The sequence below is a fragment of the Lissotriton helveticus genome, chromosome 7 (genome assembly GCF_964261635.1).
Source record: "Lissotriton helveticus chromosome 7, aLisHel1.1, whole genome shotgun sequence".
NCBI classification, from domain to species: Eukaryota; Metazoa; Chordata; class Amphibia; order Caudata; family Salamandridae; genus Lissotriton; species Lissotriton helveticus.
In genome coordinates, this window is record NC_136068.1 from 314,023,892 (window position 1) to 314,043,639 (window position 19,748).

The 19,748-nt window shown below is 44.0% G+C and overlaps 1 protein-coding gene across 2 annotated transcripts in view; it reads left to right on the forward strand.

Annotated features, from left to right (window-relative positions):
• The window catches only part of L3MBTL1 (L3MBTL histone methyl-lysine binding protein 1), a 370,013-nt gene that overhangs the window by 252,297 nt on the left and 97,968 nt on the right, over positions 1–19,748 (forward strand). For both annotated transcript variants that reach the window (XM_078650498.1, XM_078650499.1), the window contains exon 16: positions 8,093–8,192. In XM_078650498.1, the coding sequence (XP_078506624.1) occupies positions 8,093–8,192 (100 nt within the window). The remainder of the gene's footprint in view (positions 1–8,092; positions 8,193–19,748) is intronic.

Below are 19,748 nucleotides of genomic sequence, written 5' to 3' on the forward strand. Positions count from 1 at the left end.
GTCAGCATTTTCGGCACAGGTTTTTCCCACTTTTCTCACTGTGCCTTGTAATTTTTTAGCTGCCAGACGAGATCTGCGGTTGTCTGTTTTAACTTCATCTTGAAAGTTTTTAATGGATTGCAAAATGTCAATTAATGCGCGTTCATCCTTTCGCCCCCTCCGCCCCCCCCGGGCAGCACCTGTGTCAATAGTAGTTTGATTGTCTCCTGAGATGCCTGAGGCATTAGAACATATTGTTAATGATGTGTCATTATAATCCCATTTCAACTCTGTATCCTCTTTATCTGAGAGCTCATTTATCCTTTTGTGATGATCTCTCATTTTCCTCTTTTGAGCTTTTTTAGAGCGATGTTTGTGGCTCTGCACTTCTGGCTTAGAGCTATTGCTCCAGCTGCCTTCTTCTTCTCCACTCGACAGAGAGATGCTCACATCAGATAATTCGGATTCGTCAGTGAGAGAGTAGAATTGATCCTGATTGTCCGGGGATCTTGGCCTAAAACCATACTGGGTGGTGTCAAGGTCCAGAGGTGATGCTGCATCCACAGAACCGTCTATCTCCCTAATGTTGGGAGTTTCCAGTGGGGGAGCTTTGAAATTATTGTCCTTGTCATTGTCATTGTCCAGAGGAGTGCTTACTAACTGAATATGAGGTGCAGATCCGCTTGTAATAGCCGGGGTGGGGGAAAGGGGGGGGGGGCTCAGAGCGCGGTGGAGCTTTAAACAATAGAGCGTTGGATATGCCCGGCGAAGGGTGCTCTGTAATTTTGCCTACCTTTGGAGTGGGCCTAACAGTAGTTACATCCAAACACCCCCCCCCGATTTCTTTTTCACTTTCCTCTTTCCTCGTAGTGGCCCTTGCACTAAAGCTACTAGTAATCAGTGGTTGCCCACAGTCATTCTCCTCTGTGCTGCAGACGAGTGTTCTTTTGCGGAGATATTGCTTGAGGTTTCGCCCCCCCCCCCCCGGACTTCTCTCCGGACTTTCACCTCCGAATTTTTTCCCAACGTTTTTGTCACCCCTGCATTGACCCTTAGCCCCTGTAGACTCAGGTTTCCTTTGGCGTAGGGCTGTCAGGGTAGTGTTTCCCGGTATGGTATTTACAGCGCTTTTAACTTTTGAGGTACGGCCCCCCTTATTAGCCATCCTTACTTGAATGTCCTGAAAGGTGAGAGAGATCCGTAGCGAAACAGCGCTGGTACCGAGAGAGGGTTGCTGGTTCTTCAATGCTGGTGAACTTGACTCTCCGCTCTGTGTTCTTTGATGCTCGGGACACTGCTGCCAGATTTGCCGCTCTTTGACCCCAACAGATCTTCCAAGTACAGGGGAAGCATTTCGGGATTCATTATACACCAACACCGAGCGGCGGCTTCTCCTTTGCGCCCCACAGCTGCTCACGGCGAGTAGCAGGGTTCTTCGGTCTCGCAGGTCAGACAGTGAGATGCGCAGGACAGTGTTAATCCGGGATGTACAAGCCCGTACGTCATCCTCATGGCTGGGAGGATGCTTCCCCGCCGACTGATGCCGCCAGATCAGGTAAAAAAATAGCAGGTTTACTTGAAGTTTAGTTTGAGGGATTTGCAGCATGTTTGTACAGGTTTTTCCCGAAGTTTTGGAGTTTCTTTTCGACTTTCACGAGGGGATGCTCAGCGGAGCATCACGAAGGTGCTGCTTAGCCTATCGCCATCTTGCCTCACCTGCATGATCATGCCAGTCCTAATGGAAACATTGCATTACTGTAGGAGACCCAGCTTGTTGAAAATATTGAAGTCTAAAAAGTGCTGTGTGGCAATGTTTTCTCCAGGTTCAGGAAAAAGAAATGGACTGATCAGTCTATGTGATAAACACTTGACATTCAACTTATATGTCTAGAGAGTGATGATGAGGGAAATAGGTGGCTGCTAAGGTACTTATTAAGAATGTTGCTTTAACTATTTTCAATGTATATGGTCCTCCTCAAATTGACATTTCATTTTGGTGTAAAATTTCTCAAAAACTAATGGAGTATTCTGATGGCAATTAACTACTTGATGGAGGCTGTAACAAGATAGCTGATCCTTTCCTTGACAGGAATTCTACATTTTCTTTTATCCCTAGTAAAATGCATTAACAATTTGTCAGTGCAATACCTCAGAGGTAACTTACTGATGCATAGAGACTGCGTAATACTACTTTAAGGGAGTACACCTTTTTTCTCTCCAGTTCATCATTCCCAATCTAGAATTGATCATATATTTGTATCAAAACTTAGGGCTTTATTTAGATCTTGGCAGATGGGTTACTCTGTCACAACGGTGATGTATATCATGTCAGCCGAAATATAAATCCCATAGAATATAATAGGATTTATATTTCGGAGGAACGGGATATCCATCACCACTGTGACGGACTACCCAATTCTCCAAGATCTAAATCAGGCCCATAGTGTCAATCTACTGGGTCATCAAGCTCTGCTAATGGTGGATTTTCAAAAGGCATTGACTCATGGATTGGGACTATCTATTCACACTACTACCACGCCTAAACTTTGGGCCCAAATTCCTCAGCTATGTAAAATTATTATACATTCACCTCAAGGCAAGTATATGGTTCTTAATGCTGTGTCGCAATGGTTAGATAGAGGGAGCGGTACCTAGCAGGGATAGCCGCTGTCGCCCATGCTCTATGCCTTGGCAGTAGAGCATTTGGCGGGGTGGGCGAGGGTCGATGCGCTGTTCCGTGGCTTTCAATGGTTTCCAGCAGTTGACCTCAAAATCTCCCTACACGCGGATGATGTCCATCTGTTTCTGGATAGCCCCTCTGAGTCAAGCCCTCACACTCTGCAAATATTAAAAACATTTGCCATCTACTTGTGTCTTCATATGAATAAGGACAAGTCCACTATCTACCCTATTTTCCTGCACCCCACGGTAAGGGCATGTGCCCCAGAATTTTAGGTTCTCTTGACCGGATTCTAATATTTGGGAGTGCATATACCTGAAAACATATCCCTGGCACTAGAGGCCAACCTCCATGATCAGTTGGAGGGATGGGCCAGGGATGTCAAGTTTTGGTGCCTCGCTCTCATTGCCCCTGCTTGGCTGCTCGTCCATTTTTATAATAGTTTCCCTTCTGAGACTTTTATTTCAACTTCAAAATGTCCCCTTTCCAGTGGGTAGAGGCTTCTTTGCTAAGGCCAAAGCACTCTTAAGAGATCTCTTGTGGAGCGGAGGAGTACCTCGAATCGCTCTCAAAGAATGTTGTAGACCTACCTTTGACGGTGGCTTTGCCACCCAGGTTTGGCGTTCTATTACAGAGGAGCACACATATTGGCACTAAATGACTGGTGGTTTGAGGGGTTTGAAGACCCAGCTTATGTAGCAAAGGGATAGATAATTGGACAAGATTGCCTCTCTTATGTGCTATATGGCGAAGGCTTAACACAGCCTTTACCCGCTATCACTTGGGTAGTGCTAACCACCTGGCAGGAAGCTGCAAAAGCCGCTGGATGGGCAAAACAGCTTACAATGGAGACCCCACTATGGAGGGGGACTAGACTCCCCCAGGTATCTGTGCGCCGCGGCTTCCAAAAATGGGATACAATACGTCAAAAACACACTGGGTGGTGTGTTAAAAAATGATTCCATTAAGTTCTTTACAGAGCTGCAAGAGGAATATCAAATACATCGTACCCAGTTTTGCAATACTTTTAGCTTTGGCATGCGCTAAAACTATATCTACCATCAGACGCCAAAATACTGGAATATTCACCTCTGAAGGTGAAAATGTTACTCACACACATCAAAGCCCACAAACTGTCTATTCTATATCAGATGGTACTCCGCAATTGGTCAGATCCACTGGTGAGACTGTGGAATGGGTGGACTAGTGACCTGGGGCTGCTAGATGAAACAGACTGGAGAGAGGCTGTGGCCAATCGTAGAGAGGCAGTGGTGACTTCTCAGTTCTGCCTCATACAAACTAAGGGATCTATTAGGATGGTGGTCGGAAAATCACTCTGACCGCCATGGTAGCGGAAAACACCGCCCGCTAGGACCACGGCATAACTGCTCGTCCAATTATTATGGTCCGCAGTCGAAATCCGACAGTGGCGGTCGGATCACAGCATTCACCATTGCGGCGGTTGCTGCAGCCAGCAGCACCTCCGTGATGTCCAAAAAAGCATGTCCTGCATATCCCTGCACTGCGTGGAAAGCACTGCACAGTGCCTGCCACCTGGTACAGGGACATGGTACCCCCCCCCCGTGCACCCACACCCCCCTCCAAACACATTGGAGGCCCGCAATGGGCCCCCGGAGACATTCTCTGCATGCCTTTCCATGGCGGGTCCACCACCACGGAAAGGCTGGCTACCGCCGGCATCATAATCATGCCGGCGGAGCCTGGCCCTGCACCAGCACTATTTTAGCGGTCCAGCTCCGCCAGTCAGGCAAGCGTGCGGACTGCTACCGGCGGAGAAGTGGCGGGCGGAAATTCTCACCGCTAATATTTCAATTTAAAGTTTTCCCCCAAAAAATATTTGTCTCAAACCATAAATCACAAACCTTAATCAGTGCTGAGATTGGCATGATTCTAATATCAGATCATGCTCCTATCAGAATTGATCTTTATTTCTTTTGGCTCAAATGCAAACAGATGGTGGAGATTTTACAATCCTCTTTTAATGAATGAATCTTTCACATACGCCTTTCAGAAATTTGCTATTGAGTTCTTCAATCTTAACTCTACTAGTGATGCTTCTATATAAGTAGTTTAGTACTCTTACAGGGAGGCAGCTGGGGCTTTCCAAATCACCGATGTATCAAGCAAAAGAAGAATGTGGAATAGAGAATTGTATAATATTATGCATAATATGAACAAAATTAAAACAACAGTATTAGTCCTCTAAATCCAAACCATGCTTAGATGAAATTATAAAAGCCAATCGCAATTTAATAAAGTTTCCACAGAAAACACTTCTTATCTTTTAAGGTCCCGCGTGAAATGTTATAGTGTACGGAATAAAGCTGCAAAACCTTTGCCAAACTATCTTAAAATTAAAAAAGAATGAGCTACGGTGGAATGCATTTTAGAGAATTAAAATGACCCTATATTCAAGGATGATGATAGTCTAAATGAATCTGCTCAATTTTATAATACTTTGTACACTCCTGAATCTCTACATTAACAAATTGTTGAATATATTGTCTCTATACAAGGTAGGTAACAGTCATTGGAAATGGATATCTCTCATGAAGAGATTACTAAAGTACTTAATTTAATTAAAAAGGCAAATCACCTGGTCCAGATGGGTTTTCAATATAATGTTATTTTTTTCACATTTCTATCTCACAATTACATGATTTAATTACTTTTCTAAAACAGGGACATCTCAGGGTATCTTCCAAGATGCATTGATTTGTTTGATCCCTATAGGAGATAAAGAGCCTACTTTCTGTAAGAATTCTAGACCAATATCCCTAGTTAATATCGATGATAAGATCTTTGCAAAAACTATTGCTTTGTGACTAGATCCACTCCTGCCAGATCTGTTGAAACAAGAACAATCTGGTTTTGCTATATGTAGATTTATGTCTGATAATACAACGTTATTTTTAATATTATAAGCAAATCCAATAGTTATAGGTCTTCTTTAACAACAGTTGCACTTGATGTGAAAAAGCCTATGATCATATGAATTGGCCTTTTAGTTTTCAGGTATTGAATTGGTTTGGCTTTGGTTCCCAAATTGTCAGTTTAATATCACTTTTGTTTTCCTCACCACAGTCTTCTATATATGTTAATGGTTAATTTTCCCACCTTTCAAGTAAAAAAGAGGAGTTAGATTCGGGTGTGCAATATCTTCTATATTATTTTCATAGGCCCTAGAAACTTTTTGTATCTAAAATATGAAAAAGTGGTTATATACAAGGTTTCATTTATGGTGAAAATCAAATCAAGTTATATGTGTATGTGCATGACATACTCCTATTTTAGATTGGATTTTTTTATTCAATCAAATAGAGATCATTTACAATATTTATAAACAACAAAGTTCATTAATAAAATGTGATATACATTGAATGATAAATAGTCATATCATGAAAGTTATAAAAAAATTAAATAGTAAAATATACTCCTATTTAGTTTTAAACCAACTTTGTCACTTCCAATTTTTCTTGATGAAGTGATAGTTTTTTCCCTAGTCTCAGGATACTAACTCAATATTGAAAACTGTAACATACGTCCTCTAAATACATTTTGTTTAAAACTAGATTTTATATCTTCTGGTTTTCGTTAGAGCCCACCTAAAATTAAATATGCGGGGCTCCAGTTCTCCAATTCTGTGGAAGGTACAATCATAATTAACTTACAAGAAACTATTACTCAGCTAAGCTTACTCGACTGTTGTTTTCTTTAGAATGCTCCATGTTTAGTTTTTACATATGCTTCACTTCGCATTTACGACTCAAAATTTCTAACTTTTAATTCTCCACTTTGAGTCCCTTTTTTTCTTCTTTTCTCTTTCCTTTCCTTTTTACTTTCTCCTTCTATATTCCTTATTGATCATACATGGATGTTTGCATCCATTTCTTTAGTAGCTGTTTTGAATCAGTCATAGCTCTACATTTATTATTCTAGATATGATGTTCTGCTTTACATTCTCATCTATGTTAAAGCATAATTCTGTTGTTCATTACAGAATGTTTAATAGCTTATATTTCATATAAGATTGAGCAATAAAGTCTTTCTAAAACTTATGGATAGCATTTTAGCAAATAAGCTGTGTGAATAACTTCATCAGTTAAAGGTAAATTGTACATTTAAGATCTTGATTCAAATTAAGACAAAAGAATGAATGACAAGAGGAAAAAGAGCCAAATACAAGAGCTGAGGAGAGAGGTAGAGGCAAAGGAAATGGGATGGGAAAGTGAGACCGAAAGAAAGAAGCTACGCATAATGAAATACTACAGATCGGGAACAGAATAATTGAGAAACCTCTGCCTTCATATTGAAAGAGGGAGTTACAGACATATCTGGAAATCAAAGCAAGGCCAAATTTGTCAAAGATGTAACCTGGAGCTTGTAGGAAATGAACTAGATGCATTTTGCCATGCACTCATACAGAAGCAAGGCAACTAGGAGTCTACCACATTCAGTAGCAGCGTGACTAAGAAAAAATGTCACCATCTTCTTTGGACCCAAGAAATATTCATCAAATCACCCTCATTCTTAAAGAGACCCATTCTCTTATGGAATTTAGGAATAAAGGTTATGTAAATATTCCCATAAAATAATCACACAAGCTCCAAAATTGCATATCATTGGCACCCACCTCTTTATCTTTAAAAAAAAAAGACTTATCACAACTTGATAGCTATGATGTTTCTTTACTGGTTGCCGGTTACACACAGAGATTCACCTTCAAAACCTGCTGCTTTGTGCATAATGTCCTGACAGTGCTCCACTAGACCTTTTATTGAAATGGTACTCTCTTGCCACCTCACTAAAGCCCACATGATGGAGTGCAGGTGCTGAGAGTCTGGTGTAACAGCATTTCCCAGCCCTATAAGGAACAAACAGGCGAGTTACCTTTGCAGCTTTTTTCCTTTACTGAAATGGGTGGGCAGCTTGCCCTGGGGCATGTGACAATGGGGAACAGAGAGTAAGGCACTTGACTACAGAGAAGCAATCAGAACAGACACAGATTACTCAGGAAGCAAATAATTAAAACTGTACTTTCTTTTGAAAAGCCTTTTCTCTTCTTTTTCTTGGAATGAATTGAGGCTTTAAGCCAAAGTTTGGTTTCTTTAAAACTCTTACTAGTCGTAGGATTCTTTGGTACTCACATGAAAAAGAGTATGTCAAAACCTTCACTGACTGCTGATATGTTTGGGAAATATACTCTATTAAAAGAACCTTTTTTCTTGATCCTCCATCTACATGGAAATGGTAACAGTTTTGCACTTTTGTCTTTCATTACCTGAAGAAATGAACACTCACAAAACCCAGAACATTTGTACAACCTTTCTGTTTGTGGACTATTGTCTGTGGCATCGGTATAAAGTCTGAAGTAAGCTGTTAATCCCACAGATGTTCTTTCTTCTTGCTTAGGACCAAAGGAGCAGTCATTTCCCCCGCATATGGGGTGCCCATCTCTCAGTTGTAAAGGCATCACCCACACCAAAAACTCCAGATACAGTGCTCATCACAGGTAAGTGTTTTTGATGTGCTGTGGAGTTGTCTTCCACCCTTGGGTGTATTATCTTGTTAAAGATTACCGAGTATCCTTTTCAGCTAATACATACAATATGTTTTTACTTAAAGTCAGAAACTTACAGAGTGCTACTTGATATCACAAGGAAGCTTCAGCTTCAACAATATTGCCATGTTCCCTCTGTGCCCTAATTTATTTGTTCCTCAGGTCAGCAATCAACACCCCACCCGACACCAAAACTCACCCTTGATGTTTTTTAGAATCAAATCATTTGAAATTGAAGGGAAGGAGATTATGAAAGAAAATGATTGGATAGTGGAGCTATAGAAGATTCTGTAGTTGTGTTTTCATAATATGAGTGTAGGCTTCTCTGGAAGAGAAAGACCATCAATTCATCCCCAAATCTAATGCTACTTAACAGTTTCAAAATGTACTCTGTATACAACTCTACATTATCTTATGATCATGAATAGCATATGCATATTGTAATCTAAACATTTCAGGTTTCCGTTAATCAGATCCCATGATCCTTGAAAAAAGCCCAGTTGCTTCTCTGAAATTATGGTACACAAGACGAGACTCAATATCTTTTCAGTTCTTACAATATGTATCTTTCAATACCCCAGAGCACAGACATCCAATATTCAAGCCAATCAAATCTATAATCAGCGTAAGCAAGATGAGAGCACCTGAATCTTTCATCAATTAACGGAGTGCAAGATCAGTGTAATCAGTAGTGGTCCATGTGAAATGTAAGCATCAGTGTTAGCTGTAGAGGTTCACCATCAACTTACATTTTTGTAGTTATTAGCAGTTTCTGGCGTGTATGAGCTCAGAGTATTTGTCACAGTGTTTCTAGCCACTTGGAATAATTCATACTGTTTCAAGTACTATGTGTAACATGCCTTCTGCACAGCCTTTAGCTAGTTTGCTTGTATCATGCTGAGGAATATGCTTAGCTGAGCCATTATTGTTTATAACAGCTGCCCTGAAACAGTGAACATGTAAAGATCAAGAATTTTGCCCAGCATGTGAAAAGGGCTTTTTATAAACAAGTTACTCAAGGGCCCCTCTTCTGGAATATTGACAGGCTGCTAGAACAGCCGAATGATAATGGCACAAAACAAGAAATATAACCGACAAACAACAGTATAAAGCCTTACATAAAGACTACATGAACAAGATAGCATCAGCAAAAAAAGTCTACCTTGGAAACAGGATTAGCCAGGCAGGGAACTCACATAGAGAACTGTACTCAATAGTAAAAGAATTCACAAACCCCCCATCCTGCCAACCTCCACTCATGGAGTCCCAAGAATGGGTTAATGTCCTCTCCACCTACTTTACGGACAAAATAAACGATATCCACAAACTATTTCCCAAACCGACTGTGCCAGCTATAGGCATAAGGACAACTGATCAATCACCTAAAGAACAACCTCCCTCTTATAATGCCCTTAAAGAATTTCATACATTTTCAGAGGAAGAAGTAGGCACCACAATAAAGAAAATCAAATCAGGGTCCCCAGCAGACCCCGCGTCTGCCCAAATTCTAGCTAAAATTGCACCGGCCCTGACCACTGAACTGACCGCTACCCTGAACCTTTCTTTAGTCCATTGTACGGTCCCCACCCAATGGAAAGAAGCCACAATCTGACCAATACTAAAAAAGAACAACGCCAACCCAAAACAACCCCTAAACTACCGTCCGATCTCCCTCCTACCACTCTTTGGGAAAATCATGGAATCACTAATAAATAAACAGCTAGTTAAACACCTGGAAGATAACAATCTACTGGATCCATCCCAGTCAGGCTTCAGAGCTTTTCTTAGCACTGAGACTGCCTTGCTTGAGATTGTGGATAATATTCGGCTGACCATCGACACAAAGCAATCAGCCATCCTGATCCTACTCGACTTGTCGGCGGCCTTCGACACCATCTCACATAGCATTCTCTTAGAGCGCCTGGCTGGGATTGGTGTCGAGGGCCCAGCCCTACTTTGGATCCAGAGCTACCTGACCAGAAGGCGGTCTAGGGTCCAACTTGGACCATTTTCTTCAGCTAATGTGGAAAACGATAAGGGTGTCCCTCAGGGATCAATAATGAGCCCCACACTTTTTAATTATACCTATCCCCACTGGCAAAGGTAATCAGAGCTTACGGCTTTGAAACTGTGTCCTACGCTGACGACACTCAGCTGTTAATCACCCTAGGCCCAAACCCCGCAGACACTAAATCCAGATTCCAACACTTCATGACCTCTATAAAGGAATGGATGACCAATAACTACCTGATGCTTAATGCTGGAAAGACCGAGATTATGCTGTTTGGAAATGCGCAGAAATACTGGTCAAATGAATGGTGGCCTTCAACACTAGGCCCCTGTCCTGCCCCGAAAAACTCAGTTCGGAATTTGGGAGTCACTATTGATAATCCATGTCATCCTATGTTAACAAAGTAGTACACACCAGCTTAGGACTAATGTGCAGCCTCAGGAAGATCTTTAAGTGGATCCCCATATCATCTCGCATGCCCCTAATTCAGGGCTTAATCATAAATCGCCTGGACTACGGTAATGCACTGCTCGCCGCCATCAATTAAAGTCTTTTAACAAAACTCCAGACCCTTCAAAATACAGCGGCCAGGCTGGTCCTCGATCTTCCCCCCCGCACTTCATCGGCCCCTTGTCTCAGAAAATTACACTGGCTTCCCATAAAAAACGTATTAAATTTAAAATATGCTGCCTAGTCCACAAAACTATCAATGGCCAAGGACCGAAATATATGGAAAGAAAACTCTCCGATTACTGCCCGACTAGAACCCTCCGCTCCTCAGACAAACACCTCCTAACAGCCCCAAAAGTCCGCACAGTCACAAACGGGGACAGATGTTTCTCTAAAATAGCCCCAGAAACGTGGAACTCTCTACCCCTACCGATCAGAGTAGATCCGAATCACAACACATTCCGCAAGAACCTGAAAACCTGGCTCTTTTAGACCCTTGGTCAACCCTTTACCCTGTCCTCTCACTGAATCAGTGATGTCATCAGTGATGTCATTTGAGATGTCATCAGTGATGTCACTGACCATGTCATGAATGATGTAATATGTGACATCATCAGCAGTGGATTGCGGGTGCGCGAAATATAGTTAGTACAACTAACTATATAGGAGCAATTTCAATGGTTTTGTAGTTCAGTTCAGTTCTTTTATTTGTTTCGAAGGTAAAAAACCATCATGAAAATACATAATAGTACATAATCACATTAAAACATACTGAACAACATAACGATATGTTTGACAAAACAGAGCGGAAAGTTAAAAAGGGTTTACACAAACAATTGAGTAGAAGGGTGCCTGCGGCTGCGACAACAGGTCTCCGCAGGACACCCTTCATTTTGTATTATTATGTTCTTTTTATAAAACACCGCGTCAAAGATTTTTAGTGGACGTTTTAAAAGACTCATCTATTATCCATGCTAAATCTGCTTTATTGTTTCTGCAAAGAGCCACCGAATTGCGTACCCTGTTTGCCATCACGAGCTTTCTGAAAATTGCTTTTAAACTAAGAAACACAAGAGGCTGATAAAATTGCTGGGACAGGAAGGAAACTAAAAAGTCACATGGAGCCTTGTGTCATATTTGCACTCCGTTTCAATTATTCACAAAAATCCCTTTTTAACTTTCCGCTCTGTTTTGTCAAACATATCGTTATGTTGTTCAGTATGTTTTTATGTGATTATGTACTATTATGTATTTTCATGATGGTTTTTTACCTTCGAAACAAATAAAAGAACTGAACTGAACTGAACAATGGTTTTGTATAAGTGAAATGTCCAGCTAACTATAACACCCCTAAAACTTATAGTTTTTTGAGTGAATTTCAAAGGTTTTTTAAATGCTAATTCCTAACTATATAAGGCCTGAAACCTATGGTTTGTTCAGTGAATTTCAAAGGTTTTTTATATGCTAATTCTTAACTATATAAGGGCTGAAACCTATGGTTTTTTCAGTGAATTTGCAATGTTTTTTAAATGCTAATTCCTAACTATATAAGGCCTGAAACCTATGGTTTTTTCAGTGAATTTGCAAGGTTTTTTAAATGCTAATTCCTAACTATATAAGGCCTGAAACCTATGGTTTTTTCAGTGAATTTGCAAGGTTTTTTAAATGCTAATTCCTAACTATGGAGCCCATTAGGATCGCGGACGGACTTGAGTCTGTCCGCAACCCCTGAGGAGGAGGGAACGTCCGCATGGGCTGCGGCGTTCCCTCCTGTGCAATTAGGATGTGACAGCCACCCTGGCGGTCACATCCTCTATTTTTAACATTACGGCGGGTGCGGCTTCAAGCTGCACCCGCCGCAATGGTAAAAAAGCACGCATTGCATTTACATGCAGAAAGCGGCAGGCACCACGCGGTGCCAGCCGCTGTCTGCATGTAAATGCAGGGAGTACATAGGTACCCCCCATGTGCACCCCCTACCCCCCTTCACCCTGGGGGCCCGCAACGGGCCCCCGAAGTGCACATCCGTATGCTTTTCCACGGCGGAGAACCCGCCGCGGAAAAGCATATCTGCTACGCGATCCTAATAAGGCAGGCGGTGTCTGAGAGACACCGCCACCATATAAGAGCTTTCCCGCCGCGGTTGTAAGCCGACTGCGGCGGAAAAGCGGCAGACATACACCAAGACCCACCAGCCATCCTAATTTGGCGGTGGGTCTTTGGATGCTCCGCGGCGGTTTTCCCGCATCCTCCGGGCCGGCGGTGGCTTCCGCCGGCCCGGAGGATGCGGGAAAAACGCGATCGTAGTGTACCCCTATATCAGGCGTGAAACCTATGGTTTTTCTCAATAAATTTCAAAGGTTTTCTAAATGCTAATTCTATTAGCGGATAACGTTTAAATATGTTAATATCCTTGTGGGACCACCTGAGCAGCCGTAGGTGGTGAGGGTGTTTCTACCCTGCCCCCTTTTTGCATTCTACACGTTTGTTTTTCTGTTTCTTTTGTGCCTCGGTCTACCGAGCACAAGATGGCTGCCCAAACTTCCTGGTTTGGAGTGTTCACAGCCAATCAATGCAGCCCATGCTCGGAAAGGTCTGCGCGCACTCCTGATTGGCTGGCAGTCGTCTGCCAACATTCTAAACTGTCCAAACCAAGAAGTGTTGGCCACCATCTTGTTTCTCAGGAGAACTAAGGCACAAGAGAGCCCAAAACAAGAGTGGAAAACGCGAAAATGGGGCAGGGTAGAGATCCCCTGACCCTCTAGCCCTTCTCAGGAGGTATCAGAATCACCCCAGGGCAAAAAAAAAATTGCGCGGTTTTTTCTGGCCCTTGGGGTTCTTCTGGGACCCCCTGAGAAGGGCTAGATGTCCTATGGAAAATTGCATGGGGAAAAACACGTTTTGGGACCCCCTTTTTCACTGTTTTCCCCTGTGGTACGCTCAGGGTACGCGTACCTGTAAACGCCCATGTACGCGCACCCTGAGCTGACTCCACGAAATTTTCAAAAAATATATAATTTTTTTTTTTGCCCTTTGTGGTCCTTCTAGGCCCCCCTGAGAAAACCTAGGGGGTCAGGGGGTCTCTACACTGCCCACTTTCAACGTTTTCCCCTTTTATTTTTCACCTCTTGTGTCTCGGTTCTACCGAGACACAAAATGGCGGACTCTCCGGACTGGTTCGAATGTTGACAGACACCCGAGAGCCAATCAGCTTTCCGCTCGCGCACTTCCGTGGCGCGCCGGGTGCGCTTACCGGTACGCGTACCCAAAGCGCTCGGAGCGCGCATATAGATATATATGTGTTTTTGAAGTTAATTTCCATAAAAACCACTGGAGCAATTTTCACCAAATATAGAAAAAGCACTACTATGTACCAGTCCCTACCATTTTGCCAAGTTTGGTGTAATTCCGTTCAGCGGTTCGGGCTGTAGCCGTGTCTCATCGTCCTATGGAAATTAACATGGGGAAAACACGTTTTGGGACCCCCCTTTTTTCTTGGCTCCCGCTTGACGAATCCCCCCGAAACTTTCAAGGAAGGAGCGGAGCGTAACGGGCCATCTTCTTTGATAAAATCGCGTACATTCATTAACCGGCGCCAAAGTTATTCCCAATAGAATGTTGTGGATTTCCTATGGAATCTAGGTCCAAACTATATATACCTACTGGCTATCGCCAGTAGGCAATATATATATACATATATATATATATATATCAAACACGAAAGTTAGCCCCATGCATCAACCCACTGGGGCAGATTATAAGTGACATTTTTCAGTTCACCATGACGGACTCACTCGAGAATTTATATGTGCACTACAAGGACCAGAGGGCTTAGCGATAGGCCCCGCCCATTGGGGCAGGTCCGTGCAATTGAAAAGAGAACGTACAGCGGGTCATGGTGTTTGCAGCATTTGGCCATTGAGGAAGGGAACACCACCCGAAACGCGTCTGGCCAGGAACATTGGATGCATTCTGCCCGGTTCACTTGCTGTAGCTGTCATCCATTAAAAATACCGAACACTTGCAACTACTCGTGGGCTCTTCCTTTGGGGCTAACTTTCGTGTTTGATGTATGCGGCTGAGCCCAGCCGCGGGAGAGCCCCCTCACTGTCGTGAGCCGTAGATGATGCCACATGGTTTCATCGTTTCAGCGGGAGCAGTTTGTCGGAGGTGTCAGCACAAGTTACACGGCATCTAAAGCGGAACGATTTGCATCAACCCACTGGGGCAGATTATAAGTGACATTTTGCAGTTCACCATGACGGACTCACTCGAGAATTTATATGTGCACTACAAGGACCAGAGGGCTTAGCGATAGGCCCCGCCCATTGGGGCAGGTCCGTGCAATTGAAAAGAGAACGTACAGCGGGTCATGGTGTTTGCAGCATTTGGCCATTGAGGAAGGGAACACCACCCGAAACGCGTCTGGCCAGGAACATTGGATGCATTCTGCCCGGTTCACTTGCTGTAGCTGTCATCCATTAAAAATACCGAACACTTGCAACTACTCGTGGGCTCTTCCTTTGGGGCTAACTTTCGTGTTTGATGTATGCGGCTGAGCCCAGCCGCGGGAGAGCCCCCTCACTGTCGTGAGCCGTAGATGATGCCACATGGTTTCATCGTTTCAGCGGGAGCAGTTTGTCGGAGGTGTCAGCACAAGTTACACGGCATCTAAAGCGGAACGATTTGCATCAACCCACTGGGGCAGATTATAAGTGACATTTTGCAGTTCACCATGACGGACTCACTCGAGAATTTATATGTGCACTACAAGGACCAGAGGGCTTAGCGATAGGCCCCGCCCATTGGGGCAGGTCCGTGCAATTGAAAAGAGAACGTACAGCGGGTCATGGTGTTTGCAGCATTTGGCCATTGAGGAAGGGAACACCACCCGAAACGCGTCTGGCCAGGAACATTGGATGCATTCTGCCCGGTTCACTTGCTGTAGCTGCCATCCATTAAAAATACCGAACACTTGCAACTACTCGTGGGCTCTTCCTTTGGGGCTAACTTTCGTGTTTGATATATATATATATATATATATATATATATATATATTTTTTTTCACTGAAAAGAACACAGTTAAAACAAAACAGAGGACCCGATTCACAAAAGTAATCTGAGACAAAATCCTAACTATATGACTTTCGGTATTCACAGAAGGCATTTAGGCGCACATGCATCAATATTCAGAAAAGAGAGTCCTTATTAGCGATGTATAAAGAATCGTAAATAAGGATTTGTTTTTCGGGATGCATGTACAGATTCAGTCAAATTTAGCAATTCAGTAAAAATTGCAAAAATAAACCGAATACATGGTAGCGATTCCTTAAAATAAAAAATAGCTATTACCGAAATCGGTATTTGCGTTTTCGCAAAAAAACGGGTCGCTCTGGAAGCAGGCTGATGACATCACAACCAGGAAGTCATCCAGCCCATGCTTCATTCAGTGCACTGAAGAGCTCAGAGGAGGAGGCAGAGCACAGAAGCTGAGCTGAGAGACTTCACCCACACAACCCAGCCACTCTACAGCTATCCAGGAAGGACAACAATGCGTCAAATCCATCTGCCACGCCCAGGAAGAGGAAGAGAAAGTTCTCTTATAGGGACTGGAACACTTGATCGAGGGGGTGAGCAGCAAGCATGACAAACTTTTTGGAAAGTAGTCCCTCAATGTGCCAGAAGCTGAGAAGTGCAAGATATGGCTGCGCATAAAGGAGAGGGTAAATGCTGTGGGAGTCACGCACCGCAGCACTGACGACCTTAAGAAGAGGTGGGATGACCTCAGGAAAAGGGCAAAGGAACCAATCGCAGAAAGGGTGAAGGAAACAGCTGGCACAGGAGGGGGCCATCCAGAGTACCTGCCAACACAGCCCTGGAGGTCCTAGTTGAGTGGACTATTGAGCCAGAGGCAGTCGTGCGAGTCACCCGAATAGACACTTCCGGCGCAGCAACCACAGAACAAGGTAAGATGCATGCCTGCGCTGATACGCTGCGTATTGTATACCCATGCACATCCCCCAGGCCAATCACAGTGTGCAGGAAGAAGTGCATTACACATATACCCTCACATGTGAATTGCATCATGGGAGTTGTAGTCAGGTTAGCCAAGTGTGCATGTATGATCACCAATGCGAAAGAAATGAGACCAGCAGGACAGGTCCAACAGTGTGCCTAAAACTGTACTTTATAATGTTAAAAGTAGGCAAATGCTAAACAGATCAAGTAACAAAATAAAATAACAATGCACTGTTTCACACACAGATGCATCTCCAGTGGACCTAGATGACAGGGGGCGCCTCATAATTTCAAAGACACCGGCAGAGACAGATGGAGAGACTCCGCAGGACCGTCAATCCACACCACCACCAACATCACCACCGACACCACCACCACCACCACCACCACCACCGACAACACCACCAAGATGCAGGGCACATGTCCCCTCCCTGCAGGTAATGGAAACAGAGCCGAGCCCAGCACCCACAAGGGTTCCCAGCCAGACACGTGGGTATGCGACGTTTACGACGCAACCATTACAACGCTGTTCCATTACGACGCGGTCATAACAACGAAAGTTGTTACAACGAATTGCGCTGGGGGGCGCTCAAGGATAGTAAATCATTTAATTTACTATCCCAGCACCTTCCCTACTATCCACGGGGACTGATGTTGGAATAGTAAATTAAATTTTTTTAATTTGCGCCCCCCCCAACGCATGTCGTTGTAACGACTTGCGTTGTTACAACCGCGTTGTAATGGAACGCGTTGTAAAAGTGTGCGTCGTAATGACGTACATCCGACACGTGTCACTCCGCCAGCTCCAACACCAGCACGTGGCCGAGTCAGACAGTGGCTCCAAATGTCTATGGTGGGTAGAGTCCCAGATGCCGGCTGTTCAGCACCTGCAGGGGAGACAATTGGGCACAATGAACCTCAACATCTCTAAACTGGCCAAACACATGTGCACCATGACAGACGCTGTGCGTCACCTGACCACAGTTGTAGCAGAGGGGAATCGGGAAATAAACAAGTCCCTACAGGAACTCACACGTGCCGTCCTAGCAGGACAACAAAGCGAGTGCAGGAGGCATCGGCAGAGCTTGCTTCGTTCATCTGCATCTACTACGGCCATCACCAAGCTCTGCAACAGCACTGCTGTTTTGTCACGCCGCTCCGTGTTACTGCAGATAGACCTGGGACATTACTGCGGGGATGTAGCGAAGACCTTAGGCCAGGTGACCACTGCAGTGGAACTTCTACAGTCTGGCACATTTAGTGCTAGCAACTTGAGAGGGGAGGAGGGCAGTGAGGCGGCATCGTGCGTGAGTAGTGTGTCTGTGCCGGAGACCAGTAGCAGGAGGCGCAGTTCGCGCAGCTCTACAGCCACAGACACACATCGTGGTGATGCAGTTCCGCCTATTTGTCCATGGTGGTGTAACCATGGGCCACTTAAATATTGTTATTGCACTCCCGTGCTGTCAACGAACATGTTTATATTCACAATGTGTTGAATCACCGTCATGTTTACTAAATATGAATATTCACTTTGACAAGTGCTCATGTGAATTAAACATTTGCACTCCACAATATATTGTGTTGGCTCATTCTTACCTGGCTCTGAAGTGAGGGTGGTTGGTCATCACGATCGTTGTCATTTCCATCCATCTCAATGGGTATCCCCCTTCTGGTTGCAATGTTGTGCAGCATGGCACATACTGCTACAATCCTGCAGCAGGTCTCTGGGTTATATTGCAAAGCACCGCCAGTCTTATGTAAGATCCTGAAGTGACTTTTCAGGATCCCAAATGTTCTCTCAACCACATTTCTGGTGCTAATATGTGCCGCGTTGTAGCGTTGCTCCTGTGGTTTTTCTGGGTTGAGGTAGGGGGTGAGGATATAGTCCCGCAAGGCGTATGCACCGTCACCTACAGGGGGGGAAGCAAAGGCTTAGCAGCAGTAATGCAAATACATATGTGATACTGATGTAATGAATAGATATGAGTATGTACCAAGTAGGTGTCCCTCTCCGAATTCACCATTGGGCAGACGCCTGTGGATGCCACTGTGTCTGAATATATATGAGTCGTATGTGCTCCCTGGAAATTGAGCCACTATGTCCGTAATTATGTGCTTGGCATTGCACACGACCTGCACGTTGATCGAGTGATAGGACTTCCTGTTACGGAGGATGTACTCGTTGGCTGAGGGGGGACAGATGGGGACATGCGTGTAGTCTATGCATCCTATGACATGGGGTAATTGGGCCAGCTGGTAGGAGTCCTGTTTGGTCTGGTTCAACTGCTGTGGGGTTGTGGGGAAGGTGATGTGGGTATGTATCATTGTAAGCATGGAATTAATGAATTTACGGAAGAAGCGTGATAGTGCGCTTTGGGAGATGCCTCCCGCTACAGCTACGACCCCCTGGAAAGCTTCCAGACGCCAGTAGGTGCAGGCTGCATAGGACCTGGACGTGCGCAGGAATGGCATTGGTCCTACGGGTCTGGTGCTGCAGTAGTGGTTCCAGGTCAGCAATTAGGCGCATTATCATGGCACGATTCAGACGGTACTTGTCATATACTTCATCTTCATTTTGGCCCAACAATGTAAGGCGCACTCTGAATACCCTCTCCTGAATCCTCCTCCTGCGCTGTGCTGCTGCATTTATTCTCATCCTCCTTGCAAGCACGTAGAGGGCTGCCATTTTGGAGAAAATAAACAGGGTCTCTTGTGCCATTTTTGAAGGGTTTCCGATTCATTATACCTGTGAAAAAGGTAAAAAAATAGATATTTTTTTTGTGCTTCAGCAACTTTACCTCCTGGTTGAGATTCCCCTTATTCTGCTCATGCTAAATATCGATTATGATGATTTTCGGTATTAGCGATTTTTGATGCATTCATTTGCGATTCTTTGCTTGCTAATCGCTATTGGCAAACGCAATTGTTGTTTTCGGAATTTCCGATTCTTTATTTTGCGATTCGGAATTTACCGGGGGGATTGTTTGCGATTCTTTAGTATTTTCGCTATTGGGGTTGATGCATTGGAA